This window comes from Sarcophilus harrisii, chromosome 2 (assembly GCF_902635505.1).
Source record: "Sarcophilus harrisii chromosome 2, mSarHar1.11, whole genome shotgun sequence".
Lineage (NCBI taxonomy): Eukaryota > Metazoa > Chordata > Mammalia > Dasyuromorphia > Dasyuridae > Sarcophilus > Sarcophilus harrisii.
In genome coordinates this window covers 216,112,601-216,137,076 of record NC_045427.1, presented here as the reverse complement: position 1 = coordinate 216,137,076, position 24,476 = coordinate 216,112,601, and the positions used below count along the sequence as shown (strand labels likewise).

Here is a 24,476-nt window from a genome sequence, read left to right as displayed (position 1 = left end):
ATTCCTAGGGAATTTCTGCTTTGCTATGGCATAAATAAATCAAATGGAAAGGGAGCCATTCTATATTGCTCTCTCAAGTCCTGAAGGAAGAGCTGAAACTTGAGATAAATGAACAAGAAGCACTGTTCTCAATGCCTTGATAGTTCCTCCTCTCAGAAATGGACTAAAGCACTTGAATAAAGGTGTATGTACACTTTAGAATCATAAGTTATTAGAGCTAGAAGAAACATTAGAAATGCTTTTATTTAATTGAATCCTCATGACTTACATAGCAGCAAACTGAAACTGAAATGAGTAAACAAATTTGTCAAAGTTCTAACAACTAGCTAATAGGAGAATTCAGGAAATTTGAATAATGTTCCATGACAGCATGCTGTCACCTTTCTGCAAGAATGATCAAAAGGAAGTTAAGATGATTAACTCAAGAAATATATTTCAGGAATCAAAATAGATCTTCTGAGAGTCAAAGAACTAAATTCTACACTTGCTATACTTCTTAGATGAAATTAAGTGGGTCCTACCAGCCATCACCAAAGCCAAGATATATATAAACATAAGCGCAGAGATGCAATATTACATACTTGAAACTATCTGCAACATTCACAGTGAAATGGTGAATTAAAACTTTATGAAAATTCTTTTTTGGGGGGGGGAGGGAAAAGATGCTCCTGATATGCTTGATCTGCCTTAGCACAATATGCTAAAAGTTTGCTATAAGACTCAAATGGGATAGTCATTGGAGTATACACAAGCACTATATACTATATAAAGCTCTTTACCAACCTTAAAATGTCAAGTTGTATTGCTTTTATCTTGTCATTAACACTGCCCTCAGAATCAAGGAACCAGGCAACAATACACATACCTTTTGGTGGGAGTAGGAACTCCAGAGGACATATGACTAACCACTGTATCATTCATGTTGGTCAGAGGGCGAGGAGGGCTGGAAGAAAAGATATTTCATCTCTATTAATCATTACGTATATGACTTAATATATGAAAGAAAGCAACAAAGCCAAAAGAAACAATCCTTTGTCATATATGAAAAATTTATGGGACCCAAGCAGATATAGTACAGCAAATTTAAGCATAAATTAAATGTAAGCCAGATCTTCTTTCAGGACCCTCATAGATTTTGTTTCAATCATTATGCAAATAACTTTAAACATCTTATCAAAAGATGTCACTAAATGTTGTTTCTGCTGTTTTAGAACTGAGATCCGTATGAGGGGAGTGTGCCAAATAGTGATTCTTGATTTTAAGTATGAAGGTATTTTTAATATAAAATTTTCTTCCTAGATTCCTACTTGACCTTAGTTATATTATTAGTATTAATTTACAAAGGAAAAAATGATCAAAAACTCCTTTGAATTTAGAGATTCTACTAACAGAATCTGTTTTATTTATTAAACTTAATTATTATCTACCAATATTAATCAATATATATTTATTAATGCTAGCTATGTGCCAGGTACTGTGCTAAGTCCTGGGGATACAGAAGAGGCAAAAGGCATTCCTTGCCATTAAGGAGCTTACAATCTAAAGGAGACAACATGCAAACAAAATTTTCAAAGCAGGCTATATACAAAGTGAAAAGGAAATATTTAATAGAAGGCAACAGAATTAAGAGGAAATGGGGAAAGTTTCTAGTAGGAGATTTTAGTTGGGAATTAAAGTCAGTAGTTGAAGTAGAGGGTAGAGTATTACTGGCATAGGATACAGCTAAGGAAAATGCCTAGAGCCAAGAGATAAAGTGTCTTGTTGATGCAATAGCCAAAAGGTTCGTGAAACTGGCTTGAAAAGTATATGATGGGGAGACTGGAAAGGTAGGGAAAGGGCTAGATTATGAAGAGTTTGAATGTTAAACAGAACTTTTTGTTTTTGATTCTGGAGGCAATAGGAAACCATTGGAGTTTATTGAGTGAAGGAGAAGCATTGTCAGATATATGCTTTTAGCACTTTGATAGCTAAATGAAAGATGAAAAGTAATGTGAAAAGACTGTAGACTTTGGAGGAGCTTTATCCTATCATATACAATAACACATGGAAAAAGTGCTAAAATTCATGTCATTCACAAATGATGTGAAGAAAATAAGTAAGGAAACATGCCAAGAGTTAATTCTTTCCTCTCTCCTTGCCCCTCCCAAGTTAAAAAAACAAGGTCCACTGTTATAAGTTATCTATGCCACCCAAATCATATACTACTTTCAAGGCTTATATGATCAGGAGACACTTGCTTCTAAGGTTAACCCTTTTTTTGTTTTCAATGGAGTTCTCCACTCCCAGGCCCAAAGCAGTACTTCAGCCTCTTGTCCTGTTGCCATAGTTTATATCAACTGGCAAGGGCACAACAATGTTGGATCTTCTGATGGGAAGGCATTGGCAGTAAGCATAGATTATTGCTAGGACAGAGAGAAAATTGCCTCTCGGATAAATATACTGAGAGGGACTATTTAAAGGCAGAACACTGATTGGCTAACAATTGACTAACAGCATTGCAGTATATGAGCTCAGTATATAAATGTTTTCAGTTTTGAAAGAAATGACAGATAGATTATAAATCAATTAAGGGAAGATTATATAAGAATTGTTTGTATCACAAATGAGAAAAAAGTGACATTTTTTTAGTTTCACATATTAAAGATGGGTCACTGCTTTTAAAGCATTAGAAGTCATTTAATGGGAAGGATAGGAGATAAAGGTAGAAGAAAGAAAAAGCTGAGCATAGAAGTAATCAAAGACAAAGGGTATAGAAGGTAAGAAAAAAAGTCAAGCAGCAATTTAGAAAAGAGAAAGCTAGAAGATGTGCTGGGTGGAAGAAACGCATTGCTTTGCAGAGAACTGACTGCTTCAAAAAAATGGTAAGGATGCTCTCTGATGTTTCCTCTGCCCAGAGAAAAGGAGATTCTTAGGGTTTATCTGTGTTGCCTTTTCCTGCTATCTTTGGTTTTTGAAAGAAGCACAGGGAGAAAAGATAGGCTTCGCATTTACTTTGCTATGAAGAAAGATGTGACTTTGCTAGCCATTGACTAGATAAAACACAATGACCCATTTGAAGAGAATATAAAGCTCTATTATTATCTATAGTTAAAGAAAGAGAAACTTCTCAGAGCCGCAGAGCAAGTTTGACAAAATTTGACAGTTCTTAAGATTAAGGAATGGATTGCATTGAAAGAGTGTTACACTTTCACAGCATCCTACCAAGCATGACTATGCACTAAAAGAGTCTATCACTGATTCAGCAGCCTAAGAGTAGCAAAGATATCTATTCAGAAGGAAAGTTGTGAAGATCAGAAGAGGAACAGATAAAAGAGATGTGATTTTGCCCAGTAGGTAGGTTTCTAAAGTTCTCTCCAGAGATATGAGTTGTCCTGGGCATATAGTTTTCTCTATTTTACCCATGTGTCTCCTTGCTACATTTCTGTATATGCACACATGCATGCGCACACACACAAGCACACACTCTTGGGATGATAGCAATTGTTAAAAAACTCTAAAATTTACATGTTAAAAAGACTCTAAAATCTACATGTTTGGCTTTTATCTCTCGCCTGTGCTCTAATCTTACATCAACAAGTGCTTACTGGACATTTCAAATTGAATATCCCATAAGTATCACAAATTCAAATTATCCAAAGCATGACAATATTTTTTCCTACTAAGCCTCTACACACACACTTTCTAACTTTTCTATTTCTTTTGAGACCACTTTTGAGTTCTTGAGATTATCAATTTCAGTCATATACAATTCCTCCCCATCAAAAAACATGTATTAAACACCTATTATGTCCCAAATAGTGTACCAAGTAAAGGCTCTCCCTCACACCATACAAAGCATTGTCTACTTTCATAGCATTTCTTATATCTTCCTTTTTCTCTATTCATATTTTCTCAATTCAAGATTCTAGTCATGCATTTCATCAACATTAATTTATGTAATAGTTTCCCCATTGGTCTCCCTGATTTCAAGTTTCTCTCTTTTCTCATCTTCTATACAACTGCCAAAGGGATATTCCTAAAGCACAGATCACCTTCCTGCTCATAAAATCTAGTGATCACCCAGTAGTTCTAGGATTAAATAAGAACTCCTCTGTTTAGCATTTAAAGCCTTCAACAACATGGTTCACATCTATTCTTTCAGTCACATCACACAATACTCTCTTTTATGCATTCTATAGTTCAGCCAAGGCATTTAGGTAGCTCAGTGCTGGGCCTAGAGTCAGGCAGACTCCTCTTCTTGAGTTCAAATTTGGCCTCAGACACTTACTAGCTGTATGTGTCTGGGCAAGTCACTTAATCCTGTTTGCTTCTTCAGTTTCCTTATCTATAAAATAAGTTGAAAAAAGAAATGGCAAACTGTTGTCTCTGCGAAGAAAACCTCATATCAAGTTAAGAAGAGTCAGATACAACTAAAATGATTCCACCACAGTAACACTAATATAGCCAATTTGTGCTTCTTGACTAACATTCCCTTTCCTTTATTGCTGCTTTGGTCCAGACTACCCAATCACCAATCCACTCCCTCTTCTAGACCAGGGATAAGTTTCCTTTTCATCTCAGCTTTTTAGACTCTCTAGTTTTCTTTAAAATTCAAATCAAATATAACTTTCTACATGAACCCTTTCCTGATCCCTTCCTTTCTCTCTAGCTGCTAGAAATTTCTCCACCAAAACTCCTTAGTATTTATTTTAAAATTATTTTGTCTCTTACCTTTATATATATATATATATATATATATATACATATATATATATATATATATATATATATATATATACACACATTCTCTCTCCCAACATAAAGAATTCTTTGAGGACACAGACTGTTTTTTTGCTTGTTTGTTTCTAATACAGTGCCCTCAATATTTTAAGTGCCTAAAAAATGTTTGCTGATTGCTCTGACTGATCTGAAATTTAAATTTCTTCCTTTGTAACTTTCACTCATTGCTTTCTGTGGCCAAACAGAACAAATTGAATCCCTCCTCCTTAGGACAGCCATTCAAAAACCTGAAGATACTATCTCCATTTCCTTCAACAAATCTTCATAAGACATGGCCTCCAGGCCTTCCCCATTTTAGTTGCCTCCTTTGAACACTCTTTAGCTTATCAATGCCCTTCCTAAAATGGTGTCCTAAAACAAACATATCCCTCCACATCTGGTAGGATCAGAGCTGAAAACTAGAGGACTATCATCTTCACTCCAACCCCCACCCCCTATCCCACCCCTGAAATTTATGTTTCTCTTAAGGAAGCCAAGATTTACATTAGTTTCTTTATCTCACTTATGATTCATATTACATTTACAATTTCCTAAAGTTCCCAGATACTTTTCAGACAAACTACTATCTAAACATGCTTTCCCCATCTTGTACTTGTAAAGCTAATTTTTTGTACCTATATATAAGACTTTAAACTTAACCTAATGAAATTTCATTACCTGTCTTAGCATGGTATTCTACTCTGTCAAATCTTTTTGGATCCTGACTTTGTTACACAGTATGTTAGTTGTGTCTCCCAGTTTTATATTACTTGTGAATTTGAATATTATAGTCTCCAAGTTTTTATCCAACACACTGATAAAATATTAAATATCATACAAACAGGCAGAGGTCTTTAGGGCACTCCTCTAGAGAATTTTTTCAAATTGACATGGAATCCTTTCTTCCAAATTAATCAACAAACATTAATTACATGACTATCTTGTGGTAGACATTATACTAATTACTGCAGATACAAAGCCAAAAGTAAAACAATTCTTACTTTCAAGAACATTATATTCTAATCAAGGAAACAACATATGTATATATGTAGATATATAAGGGAAAATTCAAGATAATCTTGATAGTATATCTAATTACTAATCATGACAGCTAATATTTTCAATCTATTTTGAAAATAAATAATATTTTTTTATCCTGATAGTATTCTAATACAAGTGTTTAATCAACATTTGAATGCATGGGATATACTTTCTTGGACAACTTCCATGTCTATAAGTACAGATACTTTTTAGAAACAAATACCACTGCCAAATTCTCTATACTCATTAAAATGCTACTATGCCAGTAGTAAAGAACTTACTTTATTGCTTTAATTTGTGGTGCTCTGTGTAAGAACTTAACACTTCCTAGCTGTGTGACCCTGGGCAAGTCACTTAACCTCAATTGCCTCAGGAAAAACCAATAACAACAACCAAAAAAACTTTTCATAATTAATTCACATAACAAAATAGTAAATGTCTGAGGTCAGAATTCAATGTGCCTCTTCCTAACGCCACACCTTTGTTCCCTACACTGTGTCTTCTATCTTCTTTAAAAAGGTTTTATTTTTATTTTGTTTCTTATATAACAATAGTTATTCCAATATCCTTCCCAACTCTGATTTCCAGAGAGTCATCCTAAATAACAAATCATATTGTTACAGAGAAAAAGAAGCCAGCATAAGTGATAAATGTATTGAAAAGATTTGAAAATATTTTAATATGGGAATGAAGGATTCCTACCATATTCCTTTTATGACACAAACATGGTACTGATAGCTAAACCAGGTAGAATGAAAAAAGAGAAAGAAAATTATAGACCAATCTCCCTAATGAATATTGATGCAAAAATCTTAAATAAAATATTAGCAAAAAGATTACAGAAAATCATCCCCAGGATACTACAACATGACCAAATAGGATTTATACCAGGAATTCAGGGCTGGCTCAATATTAGGAAAACTATTTAGCATAATCAATTATATCAATGATCAAGTTAATAAAAACTATATGATTATCTCAATAGATGCAGAAAAACCCAACACATATTTCTATTAAAAATACTGGAAAGTATTGGAATAAATGGACTTTTCCTTATCTATTTAAAAGCATCAGCAAGCATCATATATAATGGGGATAAACTGGAACTATTCCCAATAAGATCAGGGACAAGGTTGCTCACTATCACCATTACTATTCAATATTGTGTTAGAAATGCTAGCTTTGGCAATAAAATAAGAAAAATAGATGAAAGGAATTAGAGTAGGTAATGAGGAAACCAAATTATCACTCTTTGCAGATGATATGATGGTATACTTAGAGAACCCTACAGAATCAAATAAAAAACTATTAGAAATAATCCACAACTTTAGCAAAGTTGCAGGACATAAACTAAACCCAGATAAATCATTAGCATTTTCATACATCACTAACAAAATCCAACAGCAAGAGATACAAAGAGAAATTCCATTTAAAATAACTGTTGATAGTATAAAATATTTGAGAATCTATCTGCCAAGGGAAAGTCAGGAACTATATGAGCAAAACTACAAAACACTTTCCATACAAATAAAGTCAGATCTAAACAATTGGAAAAATAGCAAGTGCTCTTGGATAGGTTGAGTGAATATAATTAAGATGACAATGCTATCTAAATTAATCCATTTATTTAGTGCTAGACCAATCAAACTCCCAAGAAACTATTTTACTGGCCTAGAAAAAAATAACAAAATTCATCTGGAAGAACAAAAAGTCAAGAATTTTAAGAGAATTAATGGGGGGAAAAAAAAAAGCAATGAAGGTGGCCTAGCTGTACCAGATCTAAAACCATATTATAAAGCAGTGGTCATCAAAACCATTTGGTACTGGCTAAGAAATAAGAGCAGTTGATCAGTGGAATAGGTTAGGTTCACAGAACAAAATCGTTAATGACTATAGCAATTCTAATGTTTGACAAACCCAAAGACTCCAGCTTTTGGGATAAGAATTCACTATTTGACAAAAACTACTGAGAAAATTGGAAACTAATATGGCAAAAACTAAGCAATGACCCACATCTAGCATCATATAAACAAAATAAGCTCATAAATCATGTTCATGATTTAGACATATTATATATAACATATATATTAAGTTAAAAATTGTACCAAAAGAAACCAAAACCAAAAGAAAAGAAAAAAAAATATAGTATGCTTCAACCTGCATTCAGTCTCTATCAGTTCTTTCTCTGAAAGTGGGTAGCATTTTTCAACATTAGTCCTTTGGAATTGTCTTGGATCTTTGCATTGCTGAGAATAGTGAAGTCATTCACAGTTGATCATTATACCATTACTGCATACAATGTTCTCCTGGTTCTGGTCATATCTTTGCATCAGTTCATGTTAGTTTTTCCAGGTTTTTTGAAATCATCCTGATCATCATATTTTAAAGCCCCAAAGTATTCCTGTGCAATCAATTTATTCAGTCATTCACAAATTGATAGATTTCCAATTCTTTGCCACCACAAGAAGTGCCACAATAAATATTTTTGTACAATAGGTTCTTCCCCCTTTTTAAAAAAACCTGTTAGGAAACTAATGCAGGCAAGATTAGAAGGGAAACAATAAACTGGGAAAACATTTTTACAGTCAAAGGTTCTGATAAAGAACTCATTTCCAAAATATATAGAGAATTGACTCTAATTTATAAGAAATCAAGCCATTCTCCAGTTGATAAATGGTCAAAGGATATGAACAGACAATTTTCAGATGATGAAATTAAAACTATTACTACTCATATGAAAGAGTGTTCCAAATCACTATTGATCAGAGAAATGCAAATTAAGACAACTCTGAGATACCACTACACACCTGTCAGATTGGCTAGAATGACAGGGAACAATAACACGAAATGTTGGAGGGGATGTGGGAAAACAGGGACACTGATACATTGTTGGTGGAATTGTGAATACATTCAGCCATTCTGGAGAGCAATTTGGAACTATGCCCAAAAAGTTATCAAACTGTGCATACCCTTTGATCCAGCAGTGTCTCTACTAGGCTTATACCCCAAAGAGATACTAAAAAAGGGAAAGGGACCTGTATGTGTCAAAATGTTTGTGGCAGCCCTGTTTGTAGTGGACAGAAGCTGGAAAATGAATGGATCATTCATCAATTGGAGAATGGTTGAGTAAACTGTGATATATGAATGTTATGGAATATTATTGTTCTGTAAGAAATGACCAGCAGGACGAATACAGAGAGGATTGGCGAGACTTACATGAACTGATGCTGAGCGAAATGAGCAGAACCAGGAAATCATTATATACCTCAATAACGATACTGTATGAGGATGTATTCTGATGGAAGTGGATTTCTTTAACAAAGACAAGATCTAACTTAGTTTCAATTGATCAAGGATGGACAGAAGCAGCTACACCCAAAGAAAGAACACTAGGAAATGAATGTAAACTGCTTGCATTTTTGTTCTTCTTCCCAGGTTATTTATACCTTCTAAATCCAATTCTCCCTGAGCAACAAGAAAACTGTTCAGTTCTGCACACATATATTGTATCCAAGATCTACTGTAATCTATTTAACATGTATAGGACTGCTTACCATCTTGGGGAGAGGGTGGAGGGAGGGAGGGGAAAAATCGGAACAGAAGTGAGTGCAAGGGATAATGTTGTAAAAAATTACCCTGGCATGGGTTCTGTCAATAAAAAGTTATTTAATAAAAAAAAACAATAAAAAATAAAAATAAAATAAATAAAAACTCCCATAATCTCTAAAAAAAAAAAAAATCCTGTTAGGATACAGACCTGTTAGTAACATTGCTGGATCAAAGGGTGTTTAGTTTTATAGCTCATTGGGCATAGTGTGATATTATTCTCCAGAAAGGTTGGATTAATTTATAACTCCACCAATAGTGTATTAGTTTCCTAATTTTCTAACATCTCCTTCAATTGATAAATGATCAAAGAAAGTATCAAAAGTCAAAAAGTATCCTTTTTTTCTGTCACATAAGTGAGTCTGATAGGTTCATGAGGTGGTACCTCAGAGTTATTTCAGTCTACATTTCTCTAATCAATAATGACTTAGAGCAATTTTTCATGACTAGATAGCTTTGGCCTTTTTGTCTGAAAATTGCTTGTCTGTTCTTAATCATTTATCAGTTGAGGAATGACTTGCATTCTTATAAATTTGACTCAGTTCTTCATATATTTTAGAAATGAAGACTTTATCAGAGATACTTGCTGTAAATCGTCCTCCACTCCCACCTCTCACCCCCTAGCTTTTCTGCTTTCCTTCTAAAATGGTGGCATTGGTTTTGTTTGGGTAAAATCTTTTAAATTTAATATAGTCAAAGTTATTCATTTTATATCTGATAATGCTCTTTCTATCTCTTTTTTGGCCATAAATTCTTTCCTTTTCCATAGATTTGACAGATTAACTATTCCTTGCTTTCCTAATCTGTTTATACTATCACTTCTTTTTTTTTTAAACTTTATTAACGCTTTTTATTTAAAAAACATATGCATGGGTAATTTTTTTAACACTGGCCCTTCACAAAAACCTTCTGTTCCAAAATTTCCCTTCCTTCCTCCCATCCCCACCCCTAGATGGCAGGTAGTCCAATACATGCTAAATATATGTTAAATCCAATATATGTATACATATTTATGTAGTTATCTTGCTGTACAAGAAAAATCAGATCAAGAAGAAAAAAAAAAAACCTGAGTAAGAAAACAAAATGCAAGCAAACAACAACAGAATGAAAATGCTATGTTGTGGTCCAAACACATTTCCCATAGTTCTCTGTCTGGGTGTATATGGTTCCCTTCATCACTGAACAATTGGAACTGATTTAAATCATCTCATTGTTGAAGAGAGCCATGCCCATCAGAATTGATCATCATATAGTCTGATATTTTTCTGTTACAATAATTTCCTGGTTCTGCTCATTTCACTTAGCATCAATTCATATAAGTTTCTCCAAGCCTCTCTATATTCATCCTGCTGGTCATTTCTTACAGAATAATAGTATTCCATAACATTCATATACCATAATGTGTTCAGCCATTCTCCAATTGATGGGCATCCACTCAATTTCCAGTTCCTTAACACTATACAAAGGGCTGCCACAAACATTTGTGCACATGTGGGTCCCTTTCCCTCCTTTAAGATTTCTTTGGGATATAAGGCCAGTGGAAACACTGTGGATCAAAGGCTATGCAAGTTTGATAACTCCAGCATGGTTGGATCCATTCACAGTTCCACCAACAATGTATCAGTATCCCAGTTTTCCCACATCCCCTCCAACATTTGTCATTATCTTTTCCTGTCATCTTAGCCAATCTGACAGGTCTGTAGTGATATCTCAGAGTAGTCTTAATGTGCATTTCTCTGATTAATATAGACTATCACTCTTTATGTCTAAATCCTATACCCATTTTCACTTTATCTTGATATATAGTGTAAGATGTTGGTCTATAAAAAAATTACAAGTTTCTTTGATAAAGGTTTCATTTCCCAGATATATAAAAAACTAAGCCAAATTTGTAGTAATGCAAACCATTCTCCAAAGGATAAATGGTCAAAGGATATGAACAGGCAATTTTCATAAGAAGAAATCAAAGCTTTCTACAGTCATATGAAAAAATGCTTTAAATCACTATTGATAAAGAAAATGTACATTGAAATAACTCTAAGGTACCAACTCATACCTAAAAGATTGGCGAAAAAGGCAGAAAAAGAAAATGAAGGGAACATTGAAGAAAATGTGGGAAAGTTAGGATACACTAACTGTCACTGGAGTAGTGAACTGATCCAATCATTCTGCAGAGCAATTTGCAACCATGACTAAAGGATATAAAATTGTACATACCCTTTGACCCATCAATACCACTACTCGGGCTGTAACCTAAAGAGATTTCTTTTTAAAAAAGAAAAAGAATCTATAAATACAAAATATTTACACTGGCTCTTCTTGGGGTGGCAAAGAATTGAAAACTGAGGGGATAAACATCAAATGGGGAAGTAGTTGAACAAGCTTTGGTATATGATTGTGATGGAATATTATGAGAAATGATGAGCATGATACTTTCAAAAAACCTAGAAAGATTTATATGAATTGATGTGGAGTAAATTAAAGAAAACCAGGAGAAGTATACATAATAACAATAATTTTATATCATGATCAACTGTGAATAACTTAACTATTCTCAGCAATACAATGATCTAAGACAATTCTGAAGGTTGTATGATGAAAAATGCCTTCTACCTCCAGAAAAAGAATTGATGGAGTCTGAATGCAGATTGAAGCATCTTTTTTTTTTTTTGCTTACTTTATTTTTCTTGTTTTGTCTATGCTTTCTTTCATAACATGACTAATATGTAAATATATTTTGCATAACTGAACATATAATTCATATCAAATTGCTTATAGGAGAAGGAAGGGGAGGGAGGGAGAGAATTTGGCCTGCAAAACTTAAAAAACTATCTTTACATATAATTGGAAAACAAAAGCTTATCAGTTTTACATTAATCAAGGTTATCTATTTTAACTTTTGTAATTACCTTCTTGTAATAAACTTGCTACCAATAGTTGTGAAAGGTATATGGTCTAATTCTCTTTGATTTCTTTTTATAGTCTTACCTTTAATATTAAGTTTACATATCTATTTAGAATGCACTGGTGAATATGGTGCAAGGTTAATTCTTCTGTTCCAAGTTTAATTCTAGGTGAACTGCTTTTCTAGTCTTGCTAACAGTTTTTAATCACATAAGAAATTTTTGCTGGTAATTTACATATTCCACTTTATCAAACATTGGTATATTGAGTTCCATTGTGTAGTATTCTTCCCTATCTAGTCTCATTGATTGATTGCTCCCTCTTTTAACTAGTACTAGATATCTTTGATAGTTTCAGGTCTGGAAGTGCTAGTTTCCTTTTGTCTTTACTTCTATTCACAAATTCCCTTGATATCCTAGATCTTTTGTTTTTCTCCAAATTAATTTTGTTACTATTTTACATCAAGTTCTATAAAGTATGCCCTTGGCAATTTAAATAGTATAGCATTAAAACAGTAAATTAACTTTGGAAATTCATTATTTTAATTATATTGTCAAAGCTTCACCCTGAGTACTGGATATTCCTCCAGCTATTAAAGTTGTTCTTTATGTCTTTATGTAACAATTTGTAATTGAATCTATATGAGTCTTTTGTGTGCTTTGGCAGGTCAATCCCCAGATATTTGATGTAGTTTGCAGTTTTTTGAAATAGGATTTCTCTTTCCTATTATGACTTCTTAAGTTTTATCATTATTATTACGCAGAAATACTGCAATTTTTGTCAATTTACATTTTAATTTTTTATATAATTAGTTATATTGATTGTTTTCTTATTGCTGAATCATCCTTGCAATCCTGGCAGACGTCTCTCTTAGTCATAATGTATTATTTCTTTGATAAATTGCTCTAGTCTGTTTGATAGGATTTTATTTAAAAGTTTTAAATCAACATTCATTAATGATACTGGTCTATAGTTTCTATCTGGTCTTCTACTTTGAGGATTTTGTATATTTGAAGATATTTCTCTTATTTTTTTGTGTGTTCTCAGTTTCGTTAACACATAGCTGCATATGTTCTGATAATTATTTTTATTTCTTCTGGTTTTGTTACGATTTCATTTTGTTGAGACTTGTTATTGCTAATGCAAATTTTCTTTTCTGCCCCTTATTTTTGCTAAATAGGCCATAAATGTTACATTCATAATTATTATTTCTGTTTTGAATTACACAAGAATGGTATGTTGTGGTTCCATAGTCTCCTCATTCTCTCTTCAAGTGTTGGATCATTTTCCTTGTTTTGTAGTATTTATTCATAAATGTATGAACTCATGTACTAGATCCAGAGGGCATATTTCCTTCTATTGTTAACGTTTTCCCTGCAATTTCTTTGCTTTTATTCAAAGCCTTTGGATTTTCTTCTTCTTGAGATCTTTGCCAACTCCAGTCTTCCCCTATTTTCACCCCTTAGTCATTTTCTCTATCCCTGAAAGTAGTTACCTTAGAGACTGGATGTCAAATTGTCTCAGATTCCTCCTATTCACCAGCCTATGTCACCAGCAGGTGACTCCTCTATGGTAAGAACTGAATCCAATTGGATATTGTGTTCTTCCTCTCAAAGCTCAATGGAGTGTTACAAAGAACTCCTAGATAAAAACACACTCACACAGTGAACTGTCCTACTCCTTCTGTTCCCCAGATCTCTGGCCCAGCATTGACAGTTCAGAGACCTGCTACATTAGTGTTATAGGATTCTCTATCCCAGTATATAGTTTAGAAATTTGCACTGTGGGGGTTACAGGATTATATACCCCAGTACTAGTAGTTCAGAGCTTTGCCACACTAGTACTATGGTATCGTCCTCCCCATAGTGGCTGAGTAAATGAATAAATGAGTAAATGACGTTGAGTGAGCTCAGTGTCAGTGAGCATCAGTTCATGTGTTTTTTGTTTTGCTTTATCTTCTTTTGAACTCCAGATGTCCTAGACTATGGGATCGGCTGAAGTTGCTTCATCTTTAGCTTATAATTTCTCCTTTGGAGAGGTTTGAGAGTTCTTAGGGATCAAAGAAAATGGTCTAGTTCTCCAACTTATTGCTGCCACTAGCCACCTCTTTATAGTTTATATAGGTCCTTTTCACTGCTCTACAAATCAGGCCAAAGATAAACAACCTTTGCTTCAATGCCTTTGCTAAAATAGCTCCCAATAACTTCTTGTCTCGTACTCAAAGCCTATTCCATCTACTATTCTCTAAGAAATCTGCTGTTTCATTAATTTATTCTAGTCTTACTTAATGTTTTCTACTATATTCTATACCCTTAGTTTCCTCCCAAAATTGGTTCTCCTTTTTTACCTTAAGTCCTATATTGTTCATTGAGTTTTTGACAAACCCACCTAACTGAACATGTTTTAATCAACTATATCATATGCCTAATACTACCTCCACAGACCCTTACATAACTTTAAATTTATATAGCAATTGAATATCTTCAAGTCTCTTTCAAATAATCTTTTCCTCTGATTTTCATATCATCCCCATAAGTTAACCAGAAAAGATATCATTCTCCATTTTTCAGATGAGAAAAAGAATTAAGCTAAATTATTTGCCCAATGTTATAACACATGTAAGTGGCAAATACAATAAGATCCAAGTAAGTCCTCTGCTTCTTCCATTACTATATTTTAATTTAATTTATAATCCCATCAATTTACATGCTCACTCATCTCTCTGCTTATGTGAGTACATTATTTGCAGGTCAAAAATCTATTATGACAAATATCAATTTAACTCAATATTCTGCATGACATTATATTAATAAAAGCCTCAAAACCCTTGACCAATTATTTCAAGAAATATTAAATAACCAAGATTCTAATATAAGATAATTTTTATAATTCAGTTCATTATAATAGATTTTAACATGTATTTTATGAACACAATAATTCTTGTTCATTGCTCAGTTGTTCTAATTTTTTTGTTGATAAGACCTCATAAGTGAGACCTTAAGAGCTTAAATTTATTTTCATTAATTTCATTTTTTCCTACATAATAAATTCTCAACACACTCATTCAAAGAATCATGAGCACATAATATTCCTTACCTGAAGTCAAATAAATGGTACTGGAATAATTCAATAGACATTTATGAAATATTTTCCTGGACTGTGCCCAGAGGTCTAGGTTCTAGGTATACAAATGTAAGAATGAAACCATATTTTATTATAACAAAGCTTTATTCCTAACTTACTTTTTAGATTTACTAAAAGAGTTAGCTTTCTTAACTTCCATAACTTCACAAATTTTTATCAAGGGAATATTATTGCTCTCTATACAAACCTTACACTGATTTAGGGATGGTTAACAACTTCATTACTTAAAGTTTCTCAGTTCTAAAAACAGGCACTGAATTGCTTACTTTAACAAAGAAACAATATGCCAATGTGTGCCCCTTCCTTTTACCCTGAATTAGGGGCGATTTTTTTTCCTCAAAAGGATATAAATGTCGATCTTTAGAATATTGTTCTGTTTTAATCTCTCCAGAAGTGATTATTCTAGATTTGAGATATTTGTAGATTAAATTTGTATTCTTTCTTTTCATAGTCATTTACTTTATTTTTCATTTACCAACCTATAGATCTTTACATAACACTAAAAAAATCAAGCAGTCATAAAATAAAGAAAACTGGTTTATCTACCCAAGTAACCTGCAAAGAAAATGTGGGATTTTATTTGCCCATTAATGCTGCTATGCTAGAGCTCTGTTGGAGCTTTTCTGTTGGAGTTCACAGAATTCCAGAAATCTGGACTCTATGTAGCAGTGCCTTGTCTCTAGAGAGCATATCTGACAAATGTAGGTCCTTTTGATTCTCCTTGACAGTATCATATTTTGCTCTTTGTTTATCCCTATAAAAATCTATCATTCAGTCAGATTGTACAGTACCTTCTGTCACAGAAAAGAAGAAACAATCTTTTAAAAAATAACAAGCTTTAAATATATATCTATGTATAATATATAGATATATACAAATGATTTTACAGATTTACAATAATACAAATATTATATGTTTAAAACAGAACCTCACATTTCTAGGAAAAGATTGTTTTGTTTCTTATCACAAGAAGCAAAAAGGAAAAAATATTGGAAAACCAATTCCAAAATATAAATGAACTACTGTGCTATAATTTTTTTTCTTTTTAAATTTAAGCAGGGCTAATATAGTACTGTTTTAGATTTCACCTCTGGAAGCTCCAAATATAGTAACATTATAAAATATGTAATATATAAAAAATACGTATATATCCTTCCTGAGTTAGGGTTTAACACATATGCATTCCTACATACTTATTCCAATATAGTATTTTTACAATGAAGCAGTATTTCTGAGTCAGAGATAAGGATGAATCCCAGCTCTCTCCTGTTTGGTTCCCGGAGGGGGCAAGCTGTATAATGAAGTAGAAATTAGCACAAGAATTCCAATGAACTATTTGATGCCATGTGCCAATTCAGAATTACTGCAATGAAAAACCATTGGAAGGTCCTCTAAATTGGTAATCAGACCAAAGGAAATTGGACACTTTTCCCCATGAAAAGCTTTCTTTTAATCTCCCCTCATTCTCCCTTGTTTTCACCCTGCATTAAGGAGTTAGAGAACAAGTTGTCACCACTCCACACAGATTTGACTCACAGCATTTCTAAGAAAGATGATGAGAAAATACTGTGACTCAAATGCTTCAACAAGTTACTCAAAAAGGTCAAGAAAATAGCCCAAACAATACTGCTTCATGAGTTATTATTATAATCTACCTACAATAGTAGAAACAAATACAGTTTCATAGAGGACAGACATACTCTCAGGAAACTGTTAGCCACACAGGAACACAGAAAATAGATTGTCTCTTTTACATCAACTCCCAGAGAAGTTACAGGGGGTTGTGGCATCCTGCCAAGAATACATTATCTCCATAAGCCCTGCAGCAAAACATAAATGCAAGCAAAAGACATCAAACCTTGGTGCTCTGTAGCAAATGTCTCTTCTTTCTCTACGGAACTGGCATCTTAATGCACTACACTGCTGGTGTCTCTAAGGAAACAGAACAATCACATGACAAAGGATCTCCTCCACAAGGTACTTTACCCCACAAAGCATATTGAGGGAAGAGTAGGTACAACAGAACAATTCATTAGGTAAGCACACGTCTGTACTTCGTCAGCAAGTCCAGAAGGCAGTCAAATTCAGCCAATACCAGAAATACACATGCAGCACAGAGAGTAAGTGCCACTACAGAGAAACATCCTCCCCTAACCCCCACCCATACTCTGGAATACAAGCCTTGCTGCAAGTCCCTTACCAATGCAGTTCTGAAGGAGATTTTCAGAATTTCTCCTCATCACTTTAAAGACTACCTGACACTGTGTGTATATATACACTGTTTCTAATTGTTAAACTGCTGGTAGAAGTTAGAAGAAAGGATTCTTCTATCTGCTAAGCAGAGTAAGAGAATTTAAGGATAGGGAAGGATACTATATTAAGGGTAAATTCCTGCACATCATTGCAGCAAAGTAGACTAGCAAACAGAATGGAAATGGTAGCAAAAGAAAATCAGAACACATTTCCATCTACTTGTGCCTGAAGCAAGAGGCTCTGATAGAAAACAAATTTATATTCTACAGAAGATGGCAGCTGAGAGTGCCATCTGTTGAGAAGGTTTTAAGGGTCATTATGAGAGAAGAGTCCAAAAACCAGAAGGGGAAGCCTCAGACTGCTGAGAAGAAAGAGAATCTCAGAGAAATTGGGAACACCCGTGGTGAGGAGAAAAGGACATTAGATGGGAAGCAACTTCCAGTCAAAGCCATAATTACTGCTTGTCATGCAGATATTTCTCAGAGAAGAGGCAATTCTAGGTCAGACTACAGCAGATGATGGTAATGGGAGATGGTTATTTCAAGTAGAGAGAGCTGAGCCTGTGTAACTGTGAGGCTCACGCGACAAAGAGAGATATGTCATGAAGTATGTAGAAGGCATTTTTAAGAAGCAGAGAAAAACTGTTGGTAGTTGGAAGCTGGAACATACAGAAGAATAAACAAGTTATGTTCGTTTTGTTGACTGATAAGTCATGTAGAAATTGTGTTAAAGTCAGACTGTATTAATTACTCAATTAGTTTGAAGTTTGGCCTAACCTCAGAATGAGTCTGGTGCTTTTTCCTTGGATAGCGTCCTTGCTTCACTGCTAATTTATTCTCATCATGAGATAGGAAACCTGCCTTGGGCCCTTATTCATTTGGCTTATTCACTACCTATACAAATGGAGAAGCAGTGCAGTGTAATATCTAAAAAACCAGTGTTGAGTCCAGGACATATGAGGCTGAAGTCTTGCCTATGACTCTTATTGGTTCTGTGATCCTGGGCAAATGATATGACATCTCATTCATTGTTCCAGGCAACCCTGTGCAGACTGAAGATTACCAAATTTCCAATCTGCTTTAATGGAAAGAATTTCCCTATAATTGAATATACCAGACCTTTTGACTCAATTTTTGCTTCTATGCCTTCATAAATAGACTTTATCACTGCAGATGTTTTTCTGCATTGACTAGTCTCTCGGACCCAAAGAACTCTTAGCTTTGGCCTCTGACCTCACACCAATGGGTAACAGTACATAGACCATTTGGAGTCAAGGAACTTTAATATCTAAGTAGCTGTGAGTGATATTAAAAGATTTACCCTATTTACCCTTGTGGAAACAGTTTCATTAATTTCTCAATCTTTTATCACTGAAACCTGATGTTTATAAACTACTACTAATAAACTATTAAAATATCTAACACTACAATCCATTCGACTTTGTCTTTTTTTTACCTGTTTTGCCTTCACTAATATGTTGATTCCTATTCTGATATCAGTAAATGTTTCTAAGCAGTCCTGATTTTACCTTACCAATTTTGTATCTTCTAGTCTTCCCATACTGTTTCTAAAGATTGATTAGACATTCTAGTTTTTATGCTTTAATTTTGGAGATTTTTTTCAATTCATCATGTTTCATTTTTGAAATTTAAAAATCTTGTTTTTAATTTTCATTTTTTCTTGTAGATGCTTTTACATTTTTCCATGACTACAACTGTGCTTTTAAAAGTCCATAACAGAACACATTGTACATCCTAGCTAGTGTCATATCTGTTTCTTCTGTATCTGAGATTTGATACTTGAATTAGCATTTTTATTGGTTGTCCATCATATGGGAATGTTTTCCTTCCTCATCTCTGTTTCCTGGTTTCCTCTAAGTCTTAGCTAAAGTTCCACCTTCCACAAGAAGCCTTTTTTGATTACCCTCAATGCTAGTGCCTTCTCTTTATTATATCTGCTTTATCTTGTCCATATTGTGTTTGTATATAGGTATTTTCATATCCTCTAGCAGGTTGTGAGCTCAATAACAGCAGGGACTTTATATCTCTGCACTAAGAACAGTACCTGGCACATAGCACTTAATGAATACTAGTGAAATGACTGGTAGAAATATCGTAGGAAGGATTTAAAGGATGGATTTAAGAAAACAAAATCCACTAGAATCTCCATGGTGTATTACCTGAGTTATTTCCCATTTCATAAGTAGAAAACAGTTTTAATAGTCTCAATTTTTGAATGAGATGATGGTATAAAGAAGATCTTAAGTTTATTAGGAATGTGAAGACCTTTTCAAATATATGGAACATATATTTAAAGGATAGACTTAAACTGGATCAAAGTGGTACCAGACCACTGCGTGTACACACATACAAAATTAAAAGGTGTCTGAACACTTTAAACTAGAACTTTAAACTAGAAACTGGAACAACTATGATGTGCAGAACAGTAAGAAAGACAGGCTAAAAAAAAGTCCAGCTGGATTACCTAGAAGAGCATTCTGCCACATGCTTCAGGCAATGGAGATAACATAGTAACTGATCAAACAAATAAAGAGTTTACAACAATGAGAAGTGGCAGAAAACTGAGTCAAAATGATTCAACACCAGTGATAGAATCCTATACATCAAAATGAGGAAATTAGAATGCCATGTAGAAGGAAGGTCTTGATATTATTGAGCTATCACTGATAGAAGAGCATAGGTGTTTTCAGACTATAAAGTATTTAAGACAAAGAAACAGGACAGAGTGCCTTGGACAGATATGATCAGAGATAGATAAATAGAGTATATATATATGAATAGATATGTAAGTATGTATATTTAAATGCTTCAGAAAGGTTAATCTATAAAGTTCAACATGGTTCTAATCTCTAATTCTACTTTAGTTTACCTATTTTTAATTCTCCATTTATATACTGGGTCCCTCAACTCAGAAGTGGGGATTTAAAAGAAAAGACTTATTTGAATTCATTTACAGATGGAAACATTATTAAGACAGAAAATTAAGGGGAGACAGACAAAAGCAGGCCACTTAGGTGGCAAAAAATCTTGGGAAGCAGGAATGAAATGAAATGAACACTCTGCCCTAGGGCATGCCAAAGAGATTATGCCCAGATACATGAAAGGAAAAATGCTGGTCCTAAGAAACAAATTTATCACGTTATTTTTTTTGTTGTTGAGAGTCTAAAAAAAACAACACAATTCTTCAAAGGCTGCCAATTTCACTTCCGGAAACAAGGAGTAAAAAACATGTTTTGCATATTCTGACATGTTAGAGGTTTTGTTAAAAGAAACAGATAATTTTATTAAAGTAGAAAGAGCAGTCTCCATGCTGAAAAAGCAGCACAGAGTTTGTTTTTTAAGCAAATATATGGAAGACAACAATGTTCTAATATTTAGAATGTTCCTAGTTTATACAGCTGAAGTTTTCTGAACTGCTCTATTTACTATAAAGCAGTATACAACCTGTTTTTCATTGTCTAAAATCTTTTAATTAGGGTCAAGATTCCCTTATCGTTAATGATTTTATAGTGAACTGAAATTATTTTACCCTTAAGAATTTGCATCTGACCGTCACAATTTGACAAGTAGGTGGGGGGGAAACAAGTTTTTTTTTTAATTAACTGTCTACTATGTGCCAGGCACTGTGTTAAGTATTCACAATCTTGAGAGATGGGTACCTATTTTATTATCCCCATTTTGCAGTTGAAGAAACTGAAGAAGCCAGAGACTATGAGACTGGTTTTGAACTTGAATTTTCCTGACTCCAACCCTGTGCTCTAATCATTGTGCAATGTAGTTGCCAAAAATAAAAATAAAACAAAAACAAACATGAAAGATTTCATAAAAACAACTACCTAACAATCTCAAATTGGTTATCCTGAATCAAACACCTTAAACTCGGCATGTTCAAAGCTAACCTAATCATCTTTTCCCCCAAACTGCACTTCCCCAATATCGCTATTATAGTCAAAGGGACCACCATTCTCCCAGTCATACAGGCTCACAACCTAAAGATTATCCTTATTCTCTTTTACCCTAGATATTTATTCTATTGCCAAGATCTGTCAAGTTTATTTTCAGAACTTCTCTTCCAAATACTTCTCCTTTCTACACTAGTAAAGACGCTTATCACTTTATGCCTGGATTACTGCTGATAGTTGGTCTGCCTGTCACAAACCTCTCCTCACTCAGCTGACAAAGCAATTTTCCAAAAGTACAAGTCTGATCATGTTACCCCTTCTCATAAACTCCAATAGTTCCCTACTATTTCCATAATCAAACTAAAATTTCTATTTGACATTCAAAGCAAACCTGTCCCCCTCCTATACTTCCAGTCTTTTCACTTTTCACCCTACTAAATATTCTGCAATCCAATGACACTGGCCTCCTTGCTATTTCCACAAACTAGACACTTTCTCTCTTAACTCTGGGCAGTTTCATTGATTATCTTGCATTCTTGAAATGCTCTCCTTCTTCATATCCACTTCCTGGATTCCCTGGTTTTCTTCAAGTTCCAGGTAAAATCCCACCTATCACATAGAAAGTCCTTCCTTTCCCAATCCCACTTTATTGCCTTTTCTCTGTCATTTATCACCAATATATTCTAAATATGACTTATTTACACATAGCTATTTGTACGTTGTTTTCCATATTAATTTGTGACTCCCTTGAGGGCAGGCTCTGTCTCCTACCTTTCTTGGCATCCCCAGTAGTTAGTACAATTTTTGGCATATAGTAGTTAATTAATAAAAGTTTATTGACCGACTGAGAATTATCACAGGACTGCAGAAATGCATAATATTTTAAATAACCAATGCCATGGCTACAAATCATTCAGTTTATTTCTACTATGCTTAACTTTAGATGGGGGGAATATTAATAACAGTGTCATTTTATCTACCTGTGGAATGTACACAAAGCATAAATATAAAAGAATAATGGTAAGAGAATGACATCTTTTCAATCTGCTTCTTTTGGTTACTCTTCTGTGCCTTTACCATGCCAAGCTCACTTAAATAAATGCCTTTCATTTTTTCCAGTGTTTTAGAACTCCATTCCAATCTTACACTCTACATCTTCCTTAACCACTTCCCCTCCATCTCTCAATTATTTCATCCTTCTCTGAACTCTGATAGTATTTACTACCTGTTTGAAATGTGTTTTATATTGTCAATTTTCATATATATATAACATAATAGAGAAAACACTGAACTTCAGAGTCAGGAAGATCTGAATTTGAAATCTGTCTTAGAAAAGAAATAGCTGTGTGGCTCTCAGTAAGTGATTCAATATCTCTGAACTTCAATTTTTTTCATCTATAATAAGAGTTTCAACATAATAGAATTGTTAAGAAACTTACATGTAATAAAGTATTGTAAAATACTTTGTAAACTTTAAAGTGTATGCAAATGTAAGATATCATTGTTAAAATGTCTTATTCTCAACTTTTTGGATGGAGTTCAGATAAAAATGATCCTAGGACAAATTGTTATTCTACTATTATTCTTTTATATTAATGTTCTGAGAATTATTGCACAGGTGGATAAAAGGCCTTCTTTTGATTATTAGATTTTTTTTTCATCTAGAAGCTGAGCTCAAGAGAATAGACTGAACTATGTATATCCAAGATCCCTAAAGTTCAAGCTCTGACATGTACTAGCTATGTGTTTCTAAGTAAGTTCCTTCATCTTTCTAAATCATAAGATCATATATTTATTTTTAAATTTTATTTATTTATTTAATATTTCCCCACAGTTACATTTAAAACAATTTTTTACATGTTTCTAAAACTTTTGAGATCTAGATATTCTTCCTTATCCCCACTCACAATTTAGAAACTACTTTTGAAGTTATGTAAAACATTTTTTTTTAAAATCAAATTGTAAAAAAAAATATATCCCACCCTAATAAAAATAAAAACTCTCAAGAAAAATTAAGTTAGAGAGAGAGAGAGAGATATGAGGGAAGGAAAAGGAGAGAGAAAGGAAGAGAGGGAAGGAGAAAGAAAGAGGGAAGGAGGGAGGGACAGAAGGAGGAAGAGAGAGAGAAAGAGAGAGAGAACAAGAATGCTTCAGTCTGTATTCAGACACAATCAGTTTCTCTGGGTATGGATAGGATTCTTCATCATTCACATCTGGTCATCTTAGAATATTACTATTACTTTGTATATAGTACATTTCACTTTGCGTGATTTCATGGAGGATTTTCCAGGTTTTTTTTTTTCTCCCTGAGAGCATCTTATTTATCATTTCCCATAGAACAATAATATTCCATCTTAAACACACAACAGAATTTATTGAGCCACTCCCCAATTGATAGGCATCCCCTCAATTTCCAAGTTTTTTGCCCTGAGAAGAGAGTTGCTATGAATATTTTTTATACATATAAGTTATTTTCTTTTTTTTAAATCTCTTTTGATATTCATGCCAAGTAGTGGTGTTGTTAGGTCAAAGAATACACATGAATTTATAGCCCTTTGGGCACAGATCATATCTTTTGATCATTTATCAATTGGGACATTGCTCTTATTTTTTACAAATTTAACTCAGTTCCCTCTATGTTTGAAAAATGAGGCCTTATCAGAAAAACTTGCTTTGAAATTCTTTTAACAATTATTATTGGTAACTGTATTTCTTCTTATTTATTCTCTCCTTTCATCCTGTTCTTCCTCAAAAGTGTTTAGGTACTGACCACTCTCTTCTCCAATATGACCTCTCTTTTATCACCCTTTCCCCTTTCACATACTCAATTCCCCTCCTATTCTCCTAT

The 24,476-nt window shown here is 33.7% G+C and overlaps 1 protein-coding gene across 10 annotated transcripts in view; it reads right to left on the bottom strand.

Moving 5' to 3' along the window:
• DTNB (dystrobrevin beta) overlaps positions 1-24,476 on the bottom strand; it is a 333,753-nt gene that overhangs the window by 147,009 nt on the left and 162,268 nt on the right. For all 10 annotated transcript variants that reach the window (XM_031951429.1, XM_031951428.1, XM_031951432.1 and 7 more), the window contains exon 10: positions 866-943. In XM_031951429.1, coding sequence (XP_031807289.1) covers positions 866-943 — 78 coding nt within the window. The remainder of the gene's footprint in view (positions 1-865; positions 944-24,476) is intronic.